Source organism: Narcine bancroftii, chromosome 4, assembly GCF_036971445.1.
Source record: "Narcine bancroftii isolate sNarBan1 chromosome 4, sNarBan1.hap1, whole genome shotgun sequence".
Lineage (NCBI taxonomy): Eukaryota > Metazoa > Chordata > Chondrichthyes > Torpediniformes > Narcinidae > Narcine > Narcine bancroftii.
Window position 1 is genome coordinate 207,014,556 of NC_091472.1, and position 23,945 is coordinate 207,038,500.

Sequence of the window (23,945 nt, forward strand, 5' to 3'; positions counted from 1 at the left end):
CCACAATGCACTTCCTGGCCACTGCCAATGCGATTAACACAAATTGGATTTGAAATTTGGACAGCTTCATTGTAAGTCTTATGTCCATTATATTTCCTAGCAGGAACTCTGGGTCCTGCGGGAATCGCTTGCCTATAATTTTCTCCAGGATTTGGCCTAGTCCTTCCCAAAAGGGCTTCACCTTGGTACATGACCAAGATGCGTGCACGAACATCCCAGTCGTCATGCCGCATCTGAAGCATTGGTCTGAGAGTTCTGGTTTTGACCTGTTTATTTTCTGTGGCGTTAGATACAGCTTGTGCAAGAAATTATACTGCACCAACCTGTACCTTGCATTGATGACCGTGGTCATGCTGTCCCGGCATAAGTCGGACCAGCATCCCTCATCAATTACAATACCCAAGTCCAACTCCCATCCTTCTCTTGATTTATGGAGTCCCAGTTTGGGTCCATCCAACTGGAGCAGGAAAAACATTGCAGAAATTAATTTCTTTCCACTCCCCCTTCGAATCATATTTTCTATGACACTGCACCGAGGTAGGGCCATACTTGGACCCAATATGTCCTGTAAAAAAGATCTTATTTGAAAATAGCAGTGGAGTTCTGATTTGGCAAGTCATATTTATTTTTGCTCAAATGAAATTAATTGCCCCTGCTCGTAACAGTCCTCTATGCACCTGATGCCATTATGATGCCAGGTGTCTAGGATCTTGTTACCTACTGTTAATGGTATTAATTTATTAGAAGTTGGGACAGCCCCACTTTGATGTTCAGATATTGATTAATTTTGTTCCAGATATTAATCACTTGTTTTAATGTGGAGCTGCCCTTCTTTCTGGACAGCAATTTAGCGTCTCATTTATAAATAGTCTTCTGCCATCCTCTCACCCACCAGGTGCAGATCATTTGTGCCCAGGATGGTACACCTCCTCCTTGAAAGGGAGAGGCGATGTATCTCAACTGAGCATCCCAACAATATTTTTTAAAGTCTGGCATTCTCAATCTGCCTAGACTGTAGTCCCATGTTAATTTTTCCATAGAGTCTCTTGCCACCTTACCATTCCAGAGAAACATTCTGACCTTGTGTAGCAGCAGTTTGAAGAAACCCCAGGGCAACGGCACAGGCAATGTCTGAAAAAGATACTGGAATCTTGGCAACACGTTCATTTTGATGCTGTTAACCCTGCCACTAATGTTATGGGCAGGGACATCCATCTATTTAAATCCTCCTCGACTTTCCAGCAAGGGGACATAATTTAACTTGTATAAAGTGTTCTGTTGCCATCGATATTAACTCCCAGGTATTTGATCCCCTCCTGTGGCCACTTTAAATTGCTATTTTCTTTAAGTTGGCTGTAATTCCCCTTGGTGATTGGCATCACCTCACTTTTTCCCCAATTGATCTTAAACCTGGAGTTTCCCATAGTCCCCCAATACCAAGTGCAGTTGGGGCAAAGAAGTCGCAGGGTCTGTCAGATATATCAGCTCATCACCAGCAAATAAGTTGACTTTGCCAGCACAAAGATAGTGATAGTGGTCACCCTTGTCCACTAGCTCTGAAAGCTGAAGAAATTTGTCCATTGGTCGTAACCTTGCCCTTGGGCGCATGGTATAGCACCCTAATCCAATTTCAAAAGATTTGCCCTAACCCCACCTTCTTCAGCACTTTAAATAGAAATTCCCACTCCAGTCTATCAAAAGCTTTCTCTACATTCAAGGAAACAGCCGACCCCCTCTCATTTATGACTTGTCCCAAATGCATTACACTCAACAGTCTGCCAACGTTGTCCGCTGCTTGTCTCTCCTGCACAAAGCCTGCCTGGTCTTTGTTTATTAATTTTGGTAAAAGCAACACCAATCCGTTTCCCAGGGCCTTGGCAAGGATTTTGTATTCAGTATTCAGCAGGGAAATTGGTCTATAAGAAGGCAAAACCGGGTCTTTACTCTTCTTTTAGATCATAGTAACAATCGCCGTTATGAAAGATTCCGGGAGGGTCCGTGTCTCCCTCACCTGTTCTATCACCTCCCTATACAGAGGCATTAGTAAATCTTTAAATTCTTGATAGAACTCAGGTGGGAATCTGTCCTCCCCAGGAGACTTGCCAGCTTGTAGCGCACTCAATGCTTTCCTCAGCCCTTCCCTCCTACTTAAGCCCAGAGGTTTGGGAGATCTAATCTGGCCAGAAACTCGTCCATTCAATTAGAATCCCCAGTCAATTCAGATTTATTCAGTCCTTCATAAAATTCTTTTATAGGTAATTTCCTTTGGTTTATACGAGATCTGGCCATTCCCTGTTTGTATTGCATTGATTGTTCTAGAGGCTTGTTCTGCCTTTAACTGCCAAGCAAGGACTTTGTGAGTTCTTTCCCCCAACACATAATACTTTTGCCTCGACCTCATAAGGGTCTTCTCCATACTATTTGTCTGAAGCATATTATATTCCAATTTCTTGTTTGTAAGAGCTCTATAGTGGTCCTCTGAGCGTGATTTCTGAAAATCCTTCTCTAATTCCTCCACCTCCCTCGTATAATTTTTCTTGACTGTCTTTGTGTACCCAATTATCTGGCCCCTCAAGTACATCTTAAGGGTGTCCCACAGAAGGACATAGCCAGTATTTTTCACAAAATATTACACAGACACCTGGCAGAAATATTGCAGAACGGCTGGTGTTCGAAGAAGTTTAAAGGAATTACTTTTATTTAAAATAAGTAGTGAAGCTCTAAACCCTGCCAATGCCCGACCTGAATCCAAGGTTTTGAAAGAGGGGAAAATGGAGATGGTGAGCATCCTGCAGGACTCCTTAGAAAATCCCACAGAGCCTGAAGTGATTCCCAGAGATTGAAAGGCAGTAAATGTCACTTACACGTGAGAGAATGAAGAACATGGGAACAAGCAGCAGGACAAATGCTTGGATGTGTTCTAAAAAATTGACGAAAGGGTCCTGAGCAAAGCTGGCATGAACTTGTAAAAGGGAAATTCTGTTTTAGTCAGAGGGTCGTGGCTCTGTGGAACTTGTTGCTGCAGGCAGTTGTGGAAGTGAGGTCATTGGATGGACTTAAGGCAGAGATTGACAGGAATTTGATAAGTTATGGTATCAAGGGTTACGGAGAGTGGGGCTGAGTGGGTGGATGGATCAGCTCATGAAAGGATGGTGGAGCAGAATTGATGGGCCAATGGGTGTTCTTCTGCTCCTGTATCTTGTGACCTTGTATGAATTCATGAGTGGAGGAAAGTTTATGGGAGATATCAGAGTGGTTGGCACAATAGGGAAATTTAAAAGATTCTTAGATTGGTGCATGGATGCAAGAAAAATGTGGGGGCTTTGAATGAAGGAGTAGGTTTCTATGGGATGGAACAACATCATGGTGTATCCTTTCCAAAGCCTCCATATTCTTCTAATCGTTAATCCAAGTGCAGCCTAACTGAAGTATGATAGAGCTGAAGTTAGTATGAGATGAAGGCCTGGTGCATTTGGATTTACAGAAGCTCTCACACAAGTTATCATTAAATGGAAGGAGCGGCTGGTTACTGGAATGGGCAGAGGCTCCACTACTCGAGGATTGGGAGGCAAGTGAAGATGAAGGTTAATTATGAATGGGCAAGGTCATGGAGATCAAATGCAATTAAGAATGACAGATCAAAAGGCCGTTACTTTTTCACAATGTCAAAAGATTAAGGTGTTGGTTCAGACAGACCAGGGTGTGGTTACGTGTGAATTGGAAACCACGACAGTTCAAATTCAGCAAAGTAATCCTGGGGGGGAAACAAGATACTGATCTTTATTGAAATGATTTAAGTCCAGGAGTAAGCTTTGATGACACAGGTGTGGTTACTGCAGTGATGGGACGGGTGATATGAGAAGATGCCAGGTTCAAAAGGGAAGAGTGTCACCAGGCAACAGGATTGGGGTGTGGGAAAAATTATTTAGCTCTGTTCCCCAACCCCCTCCCTCCCTCACTCTCTTTGTCCTCCTCCCTCATTCTCCTTTCCCCTCTCTTCCTCCCTCATTCCCCTTTCCCTCCTCTCCCCTCCTTCCCTCATTCTCCTCCCGTCCCCGTTCCCCCTCATTCTCCTCCCGTCCCCGTTCCCCCTCATTCTCCTCCCGTCCCCGTTCCCCCTCATTCTCCTCCCGTCCCCGTTCCCCCTCATTCTCCTCCCGTCCCCGTTCCCCCTCATTCTCCTCCCGTCCCCGTTCCCCCTCATTCTCCTCCCGTCCCCGTTCCCCCTCATTCTCCTCCCGTCCCCGTCCCCCCTCATTCTCCTCCCGTCCCCGTCCCCCCTCATTCTCCTCCCGTCCCCGTCCCCCCTCATTCTCCTCCCGTCCCCGTCCCCCCTCATTCTCCTCCCGTCCCCGTCCCCCCTCATTCTCCTCCCGTCCCCGTCCCCCCTCATTCTCCTCCCGTCCCCGTCCCCCCTCATTCTCCTCCCGTCCCCGTCCCCCCTCATTCTCCTCCCGTCCCCGTCCCCCCTCATTCTCCTCCCGTCCCCGTCCCCCCTCATTCTCCTCCCGTCCCCGTCCCCCCTCATTCTCCTCCCGTCCCCGTCCCCCCTCATTCTCCTCCCGTCCCCGTCCCCCCTCATTCTCCTCCCGTCCCCGTCCCCCCTCATTCTCCTCCCGTCCCCGTCCCCCCTCATTCTCCTCCCGTCCCCGTCCCCCCTCATTCTCCTCCCGTCCCCGTCCCCCCTCATTCTCCTCCCGTCCCCGTCCCCCCTCATTCTCCTCCCGTCCCCGTCCCCCCTCATTCTCCTCCCGTCCCCGTCCCCCCTCATTCTCCTCCCGTCCCCGTCCCCCCTCATTCTCCTCCCGTCCCCCCTCATTCTCCTCCCGTCCCCGTCCCCCCTCATTCTCCTCCCGTCCCCGTCCCCCCTCATTCTCCTCCCGTCCCCGTCCCCCCTCATTCTCCTCCCGTCCCCGTCCCCCCTCATTCTCCTCCCGTCCCCGTCCCCCCTCATTCTCCTCCCGTCCCCGTCCCCCCTCATTCTCCTCCCGTCCCCGTCCCCCCTCATTCTCCTCCCGTCCCCGTCCCCCCTCATTCTCCTCCCGTCCCCGTTCCCCCTCATTCTCCTCCCGTCCCCGTTCCCCCTCATTCTCCTCCCGTCCCCGTTCCCCCTCATTCTCCTCCCGTCCCCGTTCCCCCTCATTCTCCTCCCGTCCCCGTTCCCCCTCATTCTCCTCCCGTCCCCGTTCCCCCTCATTCTCCTCCCGTCCCCGTTCCCCCTCATTCTCCTCCCGTCCCCGTTCCCCCTCATTCTCCTCCCGTCCCCGTTCCCCCTCATTCTCCTCCCGTCCCCGTTCCCCCTCATTCTCCTCCCGTCCCCGTTCCCCCTCATTCTCCTCCCGTCCCCGTTCCCCCTCATTCTCCTCCCGTCCCCGTTCCCCCTCATTCTCCTCCCGTCCCCGTTCCCCCTCATTCTCCTCCCGTCCCCGTTCCCCCTCATTCTCCTCCCGTCCCCGTTCCCCCTCATTCTCCTCCCGTCCCCGTTCCCCCTCATTCTCCTCCCGTCCCCCCTCATTCTCCTCCCGTCCCCCCTCATTCTCCTCCCGTCCCCCCTCATTCTCCTCCCGTCCCCCCTCATTCTCCTCCCGTCCCCGTTCCCCCTCATTCTCCTCCCGTCCCCGTTCCCCCTCATTCTCCTCCCGTCCCCGTTCCCCCTCATTCTCCTCCCGTCCCCGTTCCCCCTCATTCTCCTCCCGTCCCCGTTCCCCCTCATTCTCCTCCCGTCCCCGTTCCCCCTCATTCTCCTCCCGTCCCCGTTCCCCCTCATTCTCCTCCCGTCCCCGTTCCCCCTCATTCTCCTCCCGTCCCCGTTCCCCCTCATTCTCCTCCCGTCCCCCCTCATTCTCCTCCCGTCCCCGTTCCCCCTCATTCTCCTCCCGTCCCCGTTCCCCCTCCTCTCCTCCCGTCCCCGTTCCCCCTCCTCTCCTCCCGTCCCCGTTCCCCCTCCTCTCCTCCCGTTTCCCCTCCTCTCCTCCCGTTTCCCCTCCTCTCCTCCCGTCCCTGTTCCCCCACCTCTCCTCATTCCCCCTCCCCTCCTCCCCCCTCCTCTCCTTCCCCTCCTCTCCCCCTCCCTTTCTCATTCTCCTACCCCCTCCTCTCCTCCCCTTCCTTCCTCCCTCATTCTCCTTCCCCTCCCTTCCTCCCTCATTCCCCTTCCCCTCTTCTTCCTTCCTCCCCCTACTTCAACCTCCTCTCCTCCCCTTCCCCTCCTTCAATCTCCTCTCCTCCCCTTCCCCTCCCTCAACCTCCTCTCCTCCCCTTCCCCTCCCTTCCTTCCTCATTCTCCTTCCCCTCCTCTCCCTTCCTCATTCTCTTTGCCCCCCGCCATTCCCCTTCCCCTCCTCCCTCATCCCCTCCCCTTCCCCTCTCAAATCTCCTCTCCCTCTTTCCCCCTCTCCCCATTCCCTTTCCCCTCCTCTCCTTCTTCCCACCCCTCTCCTCTCCCTCTCTTCCCCCCCTCCTCTCCTCTCCCTCTCATCCGCCCCTCCTCTCCTCTCCCTCTCTTCCCCCCCTCCTCTCCTCTCCCTCTCTTCCCCCCCCTCCTCTCCCTCTCTTCCCCCCCCTCCTCTCCCTCTCTTCCCCCCCCTCTCCTCTCCCTCTCTTCCCCCCCCTCTCCTCTCCCTCTCTTCCCCCCCCCCCTTCTCCTCTCCCTCTCTTCCCCCACCCCCCATTCCCTTTCCGTCTCCTCCCCTCTTCCCGCCCCCACCTCCACTCACTGGTCAGGATGTCCGGCTCATTGGGCTTCATCCTGCCGCCCTGCCGGAGCTGGGGCCGGGACCTCTCCGGGACTCGGTCCTTACTCTCGTGGCCACAGCTTCGCCGTGTCCAGTACTGCCCGCGAAGAGCGAGGGGCGGCCATACCGGGAAGAGGAGGTCGGCCGCGACACGTCACATCCGGGAGCGGCCTTCCGCCGCCGAGCATTGTGGGGGTGGCGGGCCGGCTCCGCGCTGTGAGTATCTTCGTCCGCCATTATGTCGATCGGTGTCCCCATCAAGGTGCTGCACGAAGCCGAGGGCCACGTCGTCACCTGTGAGACCAATACCGGCGAGGTGTACCGGGGCAAGCTGATCGAGGCCGAGGACAACATGAACTGCCAGGTGGGGAAGAGAGAGAGGGGATGGTCGGGTGGATGAGGTGTGGAAAGGGGTGAAACAGTAGTGGAGGGTAAGAGGAGAAAGGTGAAGGGGTAAAGGGGTATGAGAGGATAAAGGGGAGGGGATGGGGAGAGAAAAGGGGACAGCAAGGGAAGGGGAGAGGAGGGGAGAGAGGGGGTAAGGGAGAAGAAAGGGTGTAGGGGAGGCTCCAATAACTCAGTGGTTAGAGCACTGATCTTGTAAACTAGGGGGTCATGAATTTGTTCCTCATCAGGGCCTCATTTCAGGGAGGGGCATTGGGCAAAGTGGTGACTTTGTCTGCCTTATGGTAGACAAAGTTAATGAATTTCATGTATGTTACATTCTAAATGTAGTATTACGTGACAATAATGGAACTTTTACCTTCTTGTCTCCATTGGTCATAGTTGACTATGGGTACTGTGCCTTTGATAGTCACAGGTTTGTAGAGCAGTGTCAACTGTGGCAACGGAAACTGCTGCTTCCCGTGTTTGTCCGACAGTACAAAGTGAAACTGGAGTGGCCTCTCTTGGCCACAAGCCAGGGCAGAGTTGATACAGAGATTCATGTGTTGCCCATGCCCCCCCCCCCCCCCCTTCCATGCTAATGACAGGTCCAAAGGAATGCCGAAATTCTATATAGTCTGGTGCCAGCAGCATCGCAGGAGTTGCCGAGCTAGTGCTGGGCACAGCACTCAGCCACATAAGGACTCAGATTCTGGATTTTTCCTTGGTGTTCATTCCCAAAGCCTTTCCCATAAGCGTGTATAGCCAAAAGGCAGCAGAATTTGAAATCGGAATTTTCCCGCTCCTAAATCAATTACCAACTGTGGTTAATAAGCCCCATCTGCCCAGAGCAATGGGTTTCAAGGCACCTTTGCTCTTTCTCCTAGGGTGGAAAAAAACCTGGGGATGCAGGGAGGGGAGGGAGAGAAATGGAGAGAAGAGGGACATGAGGCTGGGTAGAAGAGGAGAGGCGGGGGGGGGACATGGTGGGATGGGGAAGATGGGGAGGTTCCATGTGGTGAGCTACTCTGGAAGGTTAGATCGTATGGGATACAAAGTGAGACAGAATGGGGAGAAAATTGGCTTTGAGGTCGAAAGCAGAAGGCAGTGGTGGCAGGCTGTTTTTTTGGACTGGAGGCCTGTGGCTAGTGGGTCACGGTTTGGTGCTGGGACCATTGCTGTTTGCCATCATTGTCAATGATTTAGATGAAATCCTACATGGCGTGATTGGTAGGTTTGCAGATAATATAAAAGTGTCTTCACCATCTGGTAGATGTTGCCAAAGATGGCAGCAGGATTGTGATCAGGTGGGCAGAGGAATGGTTGATGGAATTTAATACAGAGAAATGTGGGTAGCACTACACAGTTAATGGTGGGTATCTGGGGAGTGTTGTAGAGCAGAGGGGTCTCAGAACAGAGGTACATAGTCACTAGAAAGTGAAGTCACAGGTAAGGGTAGTCAAAAAGGCTTTCAGCACACTGGCCTTCGTGAGTCGGAGTACTGAGTGTAGAGGTTGGGAGGTTGTGTTGTAGTTATATGAGACGTTGGTGAGGCCCCATTGTGGAGTATTGTGTTCAGTTTTGGTCACCGTGTGAAAGGAAAGATGTTGTCAAGCTGGAGAGATGCAGAGAAGATTCATGAGGATGTTGCCAGGGCTCAGACCTGAGCTCTTGGGAGAGGTTGAGCAGGCTGAGGCTTTATTACCAGACGGTGAGAGGTGGACAAAATCATGAGAGGAATAGATTGGGTGAATGCAGAGGGTCTTTTGGCCAGAGTAGGCGAATCGGTAACCAGGGGACATAGGTTTATGGTGTAAGGGGGGGGGGGAGATTTGGCCAGAGTAGGGAATCGGTAACCAGGGGACATAGGTTTATGGTGTAAGGGGGGGGAGATTTGGCCAGAGTAGGGAATCAGTAACCAGGGGACATAGGTTTATATTGTAAGAGGGGGAGATTTGGCTAGAGTAGGGAATTGGTAACCAGGGGACATAGGTTTATGGTGTAAGGGGGGGAGATTTGGCCAGAGTAGGTGAATCGGTAATCAGGGGACATAGGTTTATGGTGAGGGGGGGAGAGATTTGCCCAGAGTAGGAGGAATCGGTAACCAGGGGATGTAAGTTTATGGTGAGGGAGAAGAGATTTGACAGGAACTGAGGGATTGTTTTTACCCAGAGGTTGGTGGGTGTATGGAATGGACTGCCAGAGGAGGTAGTTGAGGTAGGTACTACTGCAAATGGACAAATAGGTGGATAGGATGGGTTTTGAGTGATACGTAGTGAATGCAGGCAAGTGATGCTTGTGTGGGAGGGATATTTTGGTCAGAGTGGGCACAGTGGGCTGAAGGACTTGTTTCCACACTGTCCAAAGGTTCATTTTATTGTCAATTCATTACAAATGTAGCAAACATGATACACTTCAACTTTTATCTGCTATAAGGCAAACTTTTCCCGACGCTGCACCCCCTCCACCCCCAACAATAAGAGATGGGGAAGCAGAGCTCCTTCAGAGACACTGAGTGCCCATGGATTTGCCTCCAGCGCTCCTGCATCCTAGGCAGCCACACAGAATCCAGTTCAATCCATCGGCCACCCAACTTCAGATCCGAACCTCCGATACAATCAGGAGTGTGACTCCAATGTACAGTTCTCGAGGTTTGCCTGGATATGCTGAGTATTTCAATCATACTGGCAGTTATTTGATGTCCTCTGTCTCTGCTGTATGATTTCATGCCTCTGGTGTCATTTTACTGTTTGGTGTGGGAGCATGGGATCAAACTGGGCTGGAGGGCTGACTCAGGTTGGGAGCAGAAAGTGGGGTGAAAATTGTAATTCACCCTTTCATTCTGTGGCTCCATTCTATTTGGATATTGCCCCAGTTTGACTTCCTCCAAGGGCCTACTTAAGCTGCCTTTGATGCCCAAATTCTCACTTTTCGCTCTCTTCTCCACAGTCCATTCAACTTGTGCAGTGGCTGAAGATTCTGTGGTCGCATGTCAGCGACTGAAGCGTTATGCAGCCTGCTCCGGGTTTGCATTGAGGCACGCGAGTGATGGCGATTCCTTTGAGGTTTCTTGCCACTGTCCTGTGTCGAGGATCATGCTTCTCACGGCTCATGCTGAGGAGCGTGCTTTCCCTTTAAACTCTCTCTGCTTTCCCTTTAAACTCTGATTCAACCCCTGGCTTGCTGTGTGCCCTCTGAAGCTGTCCAATAGGAGCTTCTCCAAAGCAATGCTCATCTTGCTGTTTCCAGGACAGCACTGTGGGTGTGGCATTGTTTTACACCCAAGCACCTGCCAGTTGATTTAACGGGCTGCCAGTGGTCATTAACCCCTCGGTGTCCAGATCAAGTAACTTGGGTGCTGACAGCTGCTCCCTGTGCGGGGGTCTGTACTGTACTGACCGTGTCTCTTTCCTCTCCAGATGTCCAACATCACCGTGACCTACAGGGATGGGCGTGTAGCGCAGCTGGAACAGGTGTACATCCGCGGCAGCAAGATCCGCTTCCTAATCTTACCAGACATGCTAAAAAATGCCCCAATGTTAAAGAGCATGAAGAATAAAAACCAGGGGACGGGGGCTGGTCGAGGGAAGGCTGCCATTCTCAAAGCTCAAGGTGGGTGTGCTGCCAGCTTCAACCCTCCTCATTGATCTGAATAATTAATGCTGTCATTTGTCCATCACCTGTCCATGAAGTCAGTGGATTATTCAAGCAGTTTCAATTCAAATCAGAAAGTTGTATAATTGTTCCCCTCCCCACAGATGCTACCTCACTTATTTTCTCTAATTACTACAGAGCTAAACAACATAGACCCATACAGGGCCTTTGGCTCACAACATCATTCTATATAAACCTATTCCACGGTCGATCTAACTTGTCCCTCCTTTGCAGTTCACAATTCCCCATCCTATCCCATTTGCCTTGCATTCATGCGTCTATTGAAGAGTCTTTTAAATCTCCCCATTGGACCAACCTCAATCATCATCTGGTCATGTGTTCTAAGCACCCACCACACTCCATGTACTGTATTAAAAAAAGCCTTGTCTCTGACATTAACCATTGCAACCCTGGGAACAAGATGCTGGCTGTATCTATGCCCCTTGTAATCTTGTACATCTCTATTAAGTAACCTTTCATCCTTTGCCGCCAGTTATTTTTGGAAAGGTGTAAAAATAACAATTCAATTCTTCTTGCACCTTTCGAAAATCTCCCTCCCTATCTGCTCCTAAGTGGCCCGATGGCTATTTGGGGACATATAGACTACACCCAATGGAGTAAGCACTCCCTTCCTGTTTCTGACCTCTACCCACATTACAGTACACAAACGTGCTGGAAAAACAGCAGGTTACGCAGCATCGATAGGAAATAAAGGCTAACTCATGTCTTGGGTCTGAGCCCTTCGTCAGGAATAAGAGGAAAACGAGCAGATTTTTTCCAACCAGATAGCATTAACGTCATCCTCCAATTTGATTAACCCCCCCCCCCCATGGCTCTCTCTTTCCCTGTCCCTCGATCTCCTTTCCGCCCGCTTTCCTTTCCTCTATTTAGGAGATGTCCTTTTTTAGCCCTCTCTTCCTATCCAGCTCATCTTGAGCTCCTTCCACCCCACCTTTTTATTCATTTTCTCATTTTAATCTTGATTTATGAATATTTGGTTGAGACATTTTACTTTGTAATAATTTATACATCTCAGAAATAAATTTATTTATATCTCTAGTAAGTAACAACTCTAAAGCAGATTGTCTAGGTAATTTTAAACTATAGCCTAACCTTTCCGTTTAAAAAGCTTTTACTTGATAATAACAAAAAATTATTATGAGGGATCTCATATTTTGCCCTCATTCAATTAAAAGATATAAATTTCCCTGCTTCAAAACGATCTTCAACATTTTTAATCCCCAATTGATTCCATATCTTCAAAAACTGATTATTAACGGTAATAAGGAAAATCTTATTTTGATATGAAGGCATTTTCGATGAAATCTTACCTTTTCCACCGATATCGTAATCAATTTTATTTCATAATTCAATTAAATGTTTCAATATCGGTGGATCTCCACCAATTAACAATTTTGAATTCCATTTATAAATAAATTCTTGCATACATTGTTCATTAATTTTAGCTAACTCTATTTTGCCCAAACTGAGGATTTATTTAAATCAAACATACCACTAATATTTATGAATATGTTGAATTTGTAATCCACCTAATTCATATTTCCATTAATTTTTCCAAGGATACCCTAGCCATTTTCCTTTTCCATAAAATTTTTCTAACATTAAGTTAAGATCTTTAAAAATTGTTGAGGTATTTGACAGGGAATAGTCTGAAAAAGATGTTGGATCCTTGGAAAGATATTTATTTTAATACAGTTCACTCTACCTATTAAAGTGTGTGTACATTTTGAAAAAAATTCCAAGTGCTGCCCTCCAAGCCCCTCACAGGGGGCACTGGGCCCCCTTGACCCCCAATGTAGGCCTCACACAAGTGCTTGACTCTTTACCTCTTTTTTTAGCCTCACTCACATGCCTGGTTTTTGAGGGAGATAAACCAGAAGAATGGGGGTGTGATCTATGAAGAAAGGTTGTGCACTTTTCAAGTTTAGAAAAATGAGGGGTGGTGCCTTGGAACATAATTCTTACAGGACTCGGCAAGGTAGAGAAGTAATAAGACAATGATTACTTGTCGTGGTCCATGTATGTTGACAACATGGGGAGAACTAAGGAAAAGGTTCTGCTGATAGAATTTGAGAGATAGGGACTAAATTAATCTCTGGATTGCTACCTGATCCAAATGCAAATTGGTTGATAAGATTAGGGAGTTAAATGTGTGACTCAAAGACTAGAGTGGGAGAAGTGGGTTTGAATTTTGGGGCATTGGTACTGGTATTGGGGAAGGAGGCAGCTGTTCTGATGGGGGCCTGGGACATTTTGGTGTCAATATTTTTGCCTGCCGCTCCACTCATTGTCTGCTGGCCAACTCTGTACCTCTGCACCTGGCATTGCAAAAAACCCACCCCAGGAAACTGCTACCCCAGAAAACAAGGGCTTCTCATAGATTATGGTGATGTATTTAAATTATTAAAAACAGGTGGGGAACAATCCAAAACAAGGGCTTTTGGGAAATAATGATAGTCTAATTACATACAATAGAATATATAATTAATTGAATTTTTAAAATGAAAAACACTTGTTAAAAACAATCCAGTTGTAAAAGTTATTCATTAAATTATTAAAACATTATTAAAATAATTAATATTTAATAATTTATTTAAAAATTAATCAATTCAGTCAAAATTATAGGCCTAGTAAAATGCGAATACCAAAATGTCCAATTCCGATTCCAAGGGTACAGGCTCCATCTGAGCCATTCTAGGACCAGGGTCCTGGGAATCACATAACTGGGGCTGTGGATAGAGCTTTAAACTAAATAGTATGAGGGTGGCTTCAATAGATTGATAAAGTATAGATAAAGGTTATTGAAGTCTGCAGAATAAAGAAAGTTTAGAAATGGATAAGAATTCAAACTCGGGAAGCAGACAAATGTGAGAAGGTTGGTGACCATGGGACTGAAGATGTACTTGAATGCATGTGTGTATAAAATGAGGTTAGAAATCAGCAGGTACAACATAGAATCCTTGTGGGTTGAGTTGAGAGAGCGCAAGGGCAAAAAGACTGATGGGAGTTGCATTAGGCCTCTGAATAGCAGGCAGGATATAGGGTGCAAATTACACAGGGGGCATGCAAGGAAGGCAATATTACGGGGTCATGGAGGACTTCAACGTGCAGGTAGACTGGGAAAATCCCGGGGAAGCAATTTGTGGAATGCATGCAAGATGCCATTTTAGAGATGTGTGTGGTTGAGCCCATGAGGGAAAAAGCAATTCTGTATTTGGTGCTGTGCAATGAACCAGATTTGATCAGGGAGCTTAAGGTTAAGGAACCCTGAGGAAGCAGTGATCATAATATGATAGGATTCACTGCTGTCTGAGAGGGAGAAGTTGAAATTTGTAGTTCAGTTGAGTAGAGGTAACTAGACAGGTGGGAGAGAGGAGATGGAAGGTGACCCAAGCAGGGAAGACAGTGGATCAGCAATGCAGGAGTTTCTGGGAATCATTTGGAAGATGCAGGATCAGTTCGTCCCCATAGAAGAACAAGCATTCTAAAGGGGGAGCGAGGCAACTGTGGCTGGCAAGGGAAGTCAGACAATGGAAAAGTGAGCGAGACTGCCAGAATTAGCAGAAGCAGAGGTTTCAGTAGGTTTTTAAAAATCGATAGAAGGCAACTAAATAAAAGTAATGAGAAGAATAGGTTAAATATGAAGGTAAGCTATCAAGGAACACAAAGACACCAAGAGTTTTCAGTTACTTAAAGAGAGGCAAGAGTGGATAACAGATGCTGGAAAATGGTGCTGGAAAACTGGTAACAGTAGACAAAGTGGTGGATGAAATAAATGGATATTTTATGTCAGCCTTCACTGTGGAAGACGGTCGTGTTATGCCAGAAGTTCAAGGGGTTCAGGGAGCAGAAGTGAGTGCCATCACCGTTACGCAGGTGCTTGGGAAGCTGAAGGCGGAGTCCAGAATTATTCCAGAGCACGTTGCTCCACTCTTGAAGAAGTGAGGGAGGCAAAAGACAGGAAACTACAGGCCCGTCCGCCTGATTTCAGTTGTTGATAGGATTTTAATCCATTATTAAGGATGAGGTTTCAGGGTATATGATAAAATGGGCCAAAGTCAGCATGGTTTCCTTCTTCCCTGACAAATCTACTGGAATTCTTAAAGAAAGTAACAAGTAGGACAGACGCAGGAGAATCAGGGTGTTTACTTTGATTTTCAGACAAGGTTCTGCACACGAGGGTGCAAAACGTGACAGGAGCATGCGGTATTACAGTAAAGGTACTAGTGTGGATAGAAGATTGGCTGACTGGCAGAAGGAGAAGAACGGGAATAGGGAGGGATTTTCTGCTTGCACACAGGTGACTAGTGGTGTCCTGCAGGGGTTGGTGTTGGGTCCACTGCTTTTCGCGTTGTACATAAATGGTTTGGAGATGCAGCACATTAACGGACCCTTCCAGCCCATGAGCCCACGCCATCCAAATACACCCATGAACAATTAAGACTGGAATAGAACTGTCTTATGGCTTATTCAGGACTCTGCACTGAAACACCACACTGTAATGGGCTTTCTCCTCTTAAAGTTGACTTGCTGGACATTTGTTTTTTTTTAAACTTTATTTATTAATCATGATGTATAAATAAAAATACATATAAAGAAAAACAAAGTATACATGATATTTTGTAACTATATTCCACTATAACCCTCTACCCTAACCCACCCTCCACTAAACTACCCCATATATGAAAAAAATATATAAAAATTTAAATATATATATGTACACACACACACACACACACACACGCAGTCTTCTACTTAACACCTTAAAGGATGCCAACTCCATCCGGGAAGAGAAAAAAATACTACCATATATCTAAACCCATATATTTCAAGTACAGGCTCTTAATAAAAAAGGGATAATTATCACGTAAATTATGTTATATTTTCGAATGGAATACAGGATCTCAACTCTATATGCGATCTCTGCATACTCAATTCAATATCATTCTTCCAAGTAATCGCTATACATTTTCTAGCCGCTCCCAATGCTAAACGAATAAATGCAATCTGAAATTTCTCTAATTTTAACCCCAAAATCAGTGTCGTACTATATCCTAACAAAAATAACAACGGATCCAATTCAAGTTTAAACTTAAACAAACCTTCCAAAAATTCCTTAATCCTACATCAAAACAGTTTCACCTTTTCACAAAGCCATACCGAATGCAGAAAGGAACCAACCTCTTTACCACATCGAAAACACAAATCCAAAGAACTAAATCCATATTTCTTTAACCTCTCAGGTGATAAATAAAGCTGATGTAGAAAAATTATAATGAACCAAGCCATATCTCACATTTATTAATTTAGTTACACTATCTTCACACATAGTCATCCATTCTTTCTTAGATATTGGGATAGACAAATCATTCTCCCATTTATTTTTTGTTTTAAACAAATTTAATTTAGTCATTTTTTGTTGCAACAAAGCATACATTTCCAAAATAAAACCTTTTCTCCCCCCCCCCCCGTCAGTAAGTAAAATTTAGTTCGCTTAGGTAGTAACCTTAGCTCACATCCCAAATTCTGTAATAACAAAGCATAAACTTGATAATATGCAAACAATGTATTCAACATAATTCCAAATTTTTCTTTGTCTTTAAACAACAAAAAAAACCCAGCTTTATAATGATCTCCTAGACTTTCTGTTCCCAAAATTTCAAATACTGATTAATCATTGAAAAAGGAATCAATTTATTCTGATACACTGGAGTCTTAGCTGAAATTTTACCTTTAGTTCCCACAATTTGATCCCTCTCCATTAAATTTTTTAACACAGGTAAATTGTAATTTTGAAAAAGGCGAGGATTCTATTTATAAATAAACTGATCCATATTTCCTTCAGAAATTTGTGCCATCTAAACCTTAGCCCAAATCAAAGGATGGTCAATTTCAAACATCCTATTAAAAATAGGATACTCTTGCCAATTTACCTTTCCACAAAAACAATCGTATTGAAGCATTTAAATCTTTAAAAAATATTTTTTTTTGAAGTTTACAAGGAATTGATTGGAACAAAAATTGTATACAAGGAAGGATATTCATTTTAATACAATTTACACATCCTATCAAAGTTATTGGTAAATCTTTCCATCTATTTAAATCACTTTTAATTCTACTCAGTAAAGGTAAATAATTTAACCTATATAAATGTTTATAATCAACATCAACAACTATCCCCAAATATTTAATCTTATCAGACCACCAAAATTGTGTTTTCTGTTTACAAACTGAATAATCTTCATTTACTAATGGCAATATCTCACATTTCTCCCAATTAACATAACCGGACATCCCACCATTCTGCTCTAATCGTGCTTGAAGATGTCCCAAAGATTGGACAGGATGTGTTAAGTATATTAAAACATCATCCACAAATAAATTAATTTTATATTCATCTGATTGTTCTTTAATACCTTTAATATTACCATCTTGTCTAATCATTTGACATATAGGGCTGGTGACAGAGGGCAACCTTGCCTAGTTGATCTAGACAGTGTAAACGAAGATGATATTTGTCCATTTGTCACCACCCTGGTTGATGGATTCTTATAAAGCCTTCACCCAACCAGTAAAGAGTGGTCCCAATTTAAATTTCTCTAATACTTTAAATTTTTTTAAAAAATAATTCCACTCTATCAAAGCTTTTTCAGCATCTAATGCCATTATCATGGGTTGGTTGGGTTGCTCTCGAGAAACATTAATCAAAGAAATCAACTTAACAATATTATCTGCTGAATACCGATTCTTAATAAACCCAGCCTGGTCTACATGAATCAACTCTGGCAAATATTTAACTAATCTATTAGCTAAAACTTTAGCCACTATCTTATAATCGACACTTAACAAAGAAAATGGTCTATATGAACTGACTTTTAATGGATCTCTGTCTTTTTTTGGAATAACTGTAATGGATGATTTAGAAAAAGATTCTGGATAGGAGCCAGTCTCAGTAGTCTGTTTTAAAGCTTCCATAAATGTGGGAAATAGTAAATCATGAAATTCTTTATAAAATTCAGGAATAAAGCCATCCTCGCCAGGAGATTTCCCTCCTGGCCTACCCTACAGTGCTTCTTTAATTTCCATCTCAGTAAAAAATAAAATGTCTAACTCTTTCCTCTCTTTCTCCTGTAACGATAGCATCTAAATTAAACAAAAATGCATTGATTCGATCATTATCCCGCACAACCTCAAGTGTTCAATTCTTCATAAAACAAACAAAATTCATCATTAATCTGAGGTTTGTAAGTAAGTTGAACCTCTTTTAACAGCATTTATAGTCCTAGAAACCTGTTTAGTCTTCAATTGCCATGCCTAAACTTTATGGGCATGTTCACATAATAACATTGTTTAGATCTTTGCAACAATTTCTCATATTGATATGTTTGTCAACTGAGCCTTTTTATCTTCCATTGAATCACGTTGTACTTCCTTTTCCAGATTATCAATACCAAATTTTGACTTTCTGCCAAATATAGTTTCCTAATTTTAGTCAAATACGCTTTCAAAGCACCCCAGAGAATAAATTTGCATTGCATCAACCCTTCATTGATTTGTAAAAAAAAGTTTTTAGATGATGCTGCATATATTCAATAAATTCAGGTCATTTTAGCAATAACGTATTAAATCTCCAGCAATATGTGGTTTTTACACTTTCCGTACCTGTACAAGAGATTAATAAAGAATGATCAGACAAAATTCTACTTTTATACTCCCATTTGAGTAAATCTACCTTGTAATTGTGCAGATAGTAAAATTAAATCAATTCTAGTGTAAGATTCAGGTCTGGCCGAATAAAAAGAAAAATCCTTCTCTGTTGGATTTAATCTCCTTCATATCTCCACCAGATTCAACTCCTTCATTACTGTTAACAATTATTTAGCCATCTTTGTTCTCCCCAAAGATTTTGGAGATTTATCCAATAAAGGATCCTAGCAACAATTAAAGTCACCTCCCAGCAGAACATTTTCATCAGCCTGATTCCATCATAAACACTTCATCTACATGAGGTGCATAAACATTATCAACGTCCAAGGCTCTGAAAAAATCTTACAATTTACCACCAGTACTCTTCCCCCGCTGTAAAAACTGAATCGAATGCAAAAGGTAACTTTTTATGTATTAAAATTACAAAAAGACGATGCTATAACGTGCCCAACCCAATCACATTTCAACTTCAAGTGTGTTTCTTGTAAAAATGCAATGTCAATCTTCATCTTTTTGATATAAGCCAACACCCGTTTTCTTTTAATCAGATTATTAAGACTGTTAACATTAAAAGTTGCAAAATTTAAATTCAAATTAGTCACCTTGCTCAACTTTCAAAACTACAAAAAAACTCTTTAAAACTATATAAAAAATACAAAAAATTTTTTTTTTTAAATGGAAATTTCCCCCTTCTCCCTCCCAACTTTTGTGAAACAAACTGGTGTACATGATAAAACTTGAAAATGATGAGAAATTTCAGCCATGGGCGATTAAATCTCTGTAATTCTCTGCACAAGGGTGCTGTGGGGGCTGGGTCACTGTGTGGATGGAGCTCCTCTCTGCATCTGGCCTTCTCTGGGCTGTAAAAGCTTGGTAGTATCCAAGCAGGCACGTGATGCAGATGGAAACTGGGTCTGAATCCTGCTTATTTTTCTCCTCAGTGGCAGCACGAGGCAGAGGTCGTGGCATGGGCAGAGGGAATATCTTCCAGAAACGGAGGTGAGGTCCTCCAAGCACCTCTCCAAAGGATTTCCAGGATTGCTTTCTATAATTCTGTAAACGGACTCCAGTGTGTTGAGTGAGGCTGGCTGACAATAAACTTTTTCCATGTTTGGTTATGTCAATGTGGTTTATTTTTCTCGGTAACCAGACTCTACCTCTCGTTAACTTCCTGATCTGCCCAAATTCTTTTTTATTAAATTTAGACGTGCAGCACTGTCACAGGCCACTTTGGCCCTACAAGTCTGTGCTGTCCAATTTACGCCAGTGGCAAGCTGTGCACGAGTAGGTGGCCAGTGTCCAACTTGATTGGCAGGTGATGTGACTTCCGACTAGATTTCAGACGGAGGTCATGTGACCACCTGCAATCCACAATGTTCTAGCAGAGGGGGAACATGTGATCGTCCATAATCTGCAATGTTCCAGTCAGGGTTGACGTGTGATTCTCCACAATCCACAATATCCTAGACAGAAGGAGGACACGTGATCATCCACAATGTTCTAGACAGGATGACAAGTGATCCTACACAATACACAATGTCTGGATAGAGGAAGGGACACGTGATCCTACACAATCCACAATGTTCTAGACAGAGGGAGGATACGTGATTGACACAATTTACAATGTTCCGTACAGCTGGAGGATACGGGATCATCCACAATGTTCTAAACAGAGGGAGCACACTAGATCGACACAATCCACAATGTTCTGGACAAGGGAGGACACATGTTCGTCTACAATGTTCTAGACAGAGGGAGGATAAGTGTTCGTCCAAAATCCAAAATTTTCTGGAGAGGGAGGAAACATGATCGCCAACAATCCACAATGTTCTGGAAAGATGGAGGACACGTCATTGTCCACAATTCACAATGTTCGAGCAGAGGGGAGGGACACGAGATATTTTTAAAAACTATTTGAAAAATCATTAGTAATAATACAGCATACATTCCATAAATACAATTTTATATAAGTATATATAAAAAAAAACCAAAAAAAATATTTAAATCCCCTCCAAGCTATCAGCCAGCTCTTTTAAGGAAAACCAAACAAACAGAAACTAAGTATATATCTAAAATCAAAGTATATCTAAATGCATATAATCCAAATATGGTAACCACTGATTTTTTTTTAAAAGAATAATTCTCATGCAAATTATATGTAATTTTTTCCATAACTATACAAGCTTTGAAAGACCCCAACAATGAAGACGCTGTTTACATCCGGTACCGCACGGATGGCAGTCTCTTCAATCTGAGGCGCCTGCAAGCTCACACCAAGACACAAGAGAAACTTGTCCGTGAACTACTCTTTGCAGATGATGCCGCTTTAGTTGCCCATTCAGAGCCAGCTCTTCAGCGCTTGACGTCCTGCTTTGCGGAAACTGCCAAAATGTTTGGCCTGGAAGTCAGCCTGAAGAAAACTGAGGTCCTCCATCAGCCAGCTCCCCACCATGACTACCAGCCCCCCCACATCTCCATCGGGCACACAAAACTCAAAACGGTCAACCAGTTTACCTATCTCGGCTGCACCATTTCATCAGATGCAAGGATCGACAATGAGATAGACAACAGACTCGCCAAGGCAAATAGCGCCTTTGGAAGACTACACAAAAGAGTCTGGAAAAACAACCAACTGAAAAACCTCACAAAGATAAGCGTATACAGAGCCGTTGTCATACCCACACTCCTGTTCGGCTCCGAATCATGGGTCCTCTACCGGCACCACCTACGGCTCCTAGAACGCTTCCACCAGCGTTGTCTCCGCTCCATCCTCAACATCCATTGGAGCGCTCACACCCCTAACGTCGAGGTACTCGAGATGGCAGAGGTCGACAGCATCGAGTCCACGCTGCTGAAGATCCAGCTGCGCTGGATGGGTCACGTCTCCAGAATGGAGGACCATCGCCTTCCCAAGATCGTATTATATGGCGAGCTCTCCACTGGCCACCGTGACAGAGGTGCACCAAAGAAAAGGTACAAGGACTGCCTAAAGAAATCTCTTGGTGCCTGCCACATTGACCACCGCCAGTGGGCTGATAACGCCTCAAACCGTGCATCTTGGCGCCTCACAGTTTGGCGGGCAGCAGCCTCCTTTGAAGAAGACTGCAGAGCCCACCTCACTGACAAAAGGCAAAGGAGGAAAAACCCAACACCCAACCCCAACCAACCAATTTTCCCTTGCAACCGCTGCAATCGTGTCTGCCTGTCCCGCATCGGACTGGTCAGCCACAAACGAGCCTGCAGCTGACGTGGACTTTTTACCCCCTCCATAAATCTTCGTCCGCGAAGCCAAGCCAAAGAAAGAAGATACAAGCTTTCAGTTCATTAAGACATCACATTGTTAATCACTATATTTTCTTTCCATGTACTTGCAACACATTTTCGAGCAACAGAAAATGCTAAGCGTACAAATGCAATTTGAAATTTATCCAACCCTAAACCCTTTAAAGGAAACATATCTTCTTTGGCTTGGCTTCGCGGATGAAGATTTATGGAGGGGGGTAAAAGTCCACGTCAGCTGCAGGCTCGTTTGTGGCTGACAAGTCCGATGCGGGACAGGCAGACACGGTTGCAGCGGCTGCAGGGGAAAATTGGTTGGTTGGGGTTGGGTGTCGGGTTTTTCCTCCTTTTCCTTTTGTCAGTGAAGTGGGCTCTGCGGTCTTCTTCAAAGGAGGTTGCTGCCCGCCAAACAGGCGCCAAGATGCACGGTTTGAGGTGATATCAGCCCACTGGCGGTGGTCAATGTGGCAGGCACCAAGAGATTTCTTTAGGCAGTCCTTGTACCTTTTCTTTGGTGCACCTCTGTCACGGTGGCCAGTGGAGAGCTCGCCATATAACACGATCTTAGGAAGGCGATGGTCCTCCATTCTGGAGACGTGACCCACCCAGCGCATCTGGATCTTCAGCAGCGTGGACTCGATGCTGTCGACCTCTGCCATCTCAAGTACTTCGACGTTAGGGATGAAAGCGCTCCAATGGATGTTGAGGATGGAGCGGAGACAACGCTGGTGGAAGCGTTCTAGGAGCCGTAGGTGATGCTGGTAGAGGACCCATGATTCGGAGCCGAACAGGAGTGTGGGTATGACAACGGCTCTGTATACGCTTATCTTTGTGAGGTTTTTCAGTTGGTTGTTTTTCCAGACTCTTTTGTGTAGTCTTCCAAAGGCGCTATTTGCCTTGGCGAGTCTGTTGTCTATCTCATTGTCGATCCTTGCATCTGATGAAATGGTGCAGCCGAGATAGGTAAACTGGTTGACCGTTTTGAGTTTTGTGTGCCCGATGGAGATGTGGGGGGGCTGGTAGTCATGGTGGGGAGCTGGCTGATGGAGGACCTCAGTTTTCTTCAGGCTGACTTCCAGGCCAAACTTTTTGGCAGTTTCCGCAAAGCAGGATGTCAAACGCTGAAGAGCTGGCTCTGAATGGGCAACTAAAGCGGCATCGTCTGCAAAGAGTAGTTTACGGACAAGTTTCTCTTTAACCCATTTAAAAAATAGATAGATTTAATGGTAACTTAATATACAATTTTTCCAAAATTAAGAAGGACACAGTGTTCTAGACAGAGGGAGGGTCATGTAATCATCCACAATCAATAATGTTCTGGACGGAGGGAGGACACGTGATCGTTCACAGACCACAATGTTCTAGAAAGCGTGGACACGTGTTCATCCACAATGTTCTGGACAGGTGGAGGACTCGTGATCACAATGTTCTAAAAGAGGGAGGACACTAGATTGATACAATCTACAATGTTCTGGACAGGGAGGATACGTATTTGTCCACAATCCAACATTTTCTGGAGAGAGGGAGGAGACATGATCGTCCACAATCCACCATGTCCTAGACAGAAAGAGGACACGTGATCACCCACAATTCATAATGTTCTAGACAGAGGAGGAGATGTGTTCATTCACAATGTTCTAGACAGATGGAGGACATGTGTATGTCCAGCATCTACAATTTTCTGGACAGGCGGAGGACACGTGATCATCCACAATGTGCTAGACAGAGGAGGAGATGTATTCATTCACAATGTTCGAGATAGATGGAGGACATGTGTACGTCCAGCATCTACAATTTTCTGGATGGGGAGGACACGTGATCATCCACAATTCACAATGTGCAAGACAGAGGAGGAGATGTGTTCATTCACGATGTTCTAGACAGATGGAGGACATGTGTATGTCCAGCAGCTACAATTTTCTGGACATGGGGAGGACACATGATCATCCACAATTCACAATGTTTTAGACAGAGGGAGGGTCCAAGATTGTCCACAATCCACAATGTTTTAGACAGATGGAGGACATATGATCATCCACAATCCACAATGTTCTAGAAAGAGGGAGAACACATAAAAAGGGGACGCTGATGGACTGTTTTTGGCTGCTGGCCACAGCCTCACACCACTCCGTTCAGTGTGAAGAAGAATTAGTTCAAAGAGAAGTA

General features: G+C 45.4%; 2 protein-coding genes across 6 annotated transcripts in view; one reads left to right on the top strand and one right to left on the bottom strand.

The window, feature by feature from the left end:
* gucd1 (guanylyl cyclase domain containing 1) overlaps positions 1-6,909 on the bottom strand; it is a 28,358-nt gene extending 21,449 nt beyond the window's left edge. For 3 of the 5 annotated variants that reach the window (XM_069933763.1, XM_069933766.1, XM_069933764.1), the window contains exons 1-2: positions 6,717-6,909; positions 1,059-1,131 (exon numbers count right to left, since the gene is read on the bottom strand). In XM_069933763.1, coding sequence (XP_069789864.1) covers positions 1,059-1,131; positions 6,717-6,747 — 104 coding nt within the window. In that variant the 5' untranslated portion in view covers positions 6,748-6,909. The remainder of the gene's footprint in view (positions 1-1,058; positions 1,132-6,716) is intronic. The other 2 variants (XM_069933761.1, XM_069933762.1) reach the window with 2 other exon arrangements.
* Positions 6,887-19,618, top strand: snrpd3 (small nuclear ribonucleoprotein D3 polypeptide). The gene is made up of 3 exons (XM_069933767.1): positions 6,887-7,098; positions 10,538-10,730; positions 19,442-19,618. The coding sequence occupies exons 1-3, from the start codon at positions 6,973-6,975 to the stop codon at positions 19,501-19,503; spliced, it is 381 nt and encodes a 126-aa protein (XP_069789868.1). The 5' UTR covers positions 6,887-6,972; the 3' UTR covers positions 19,504-19,618.
* The last annotated feature ends 4,327 nt before the right edge of the window (positions 19,619-23,945 follow it).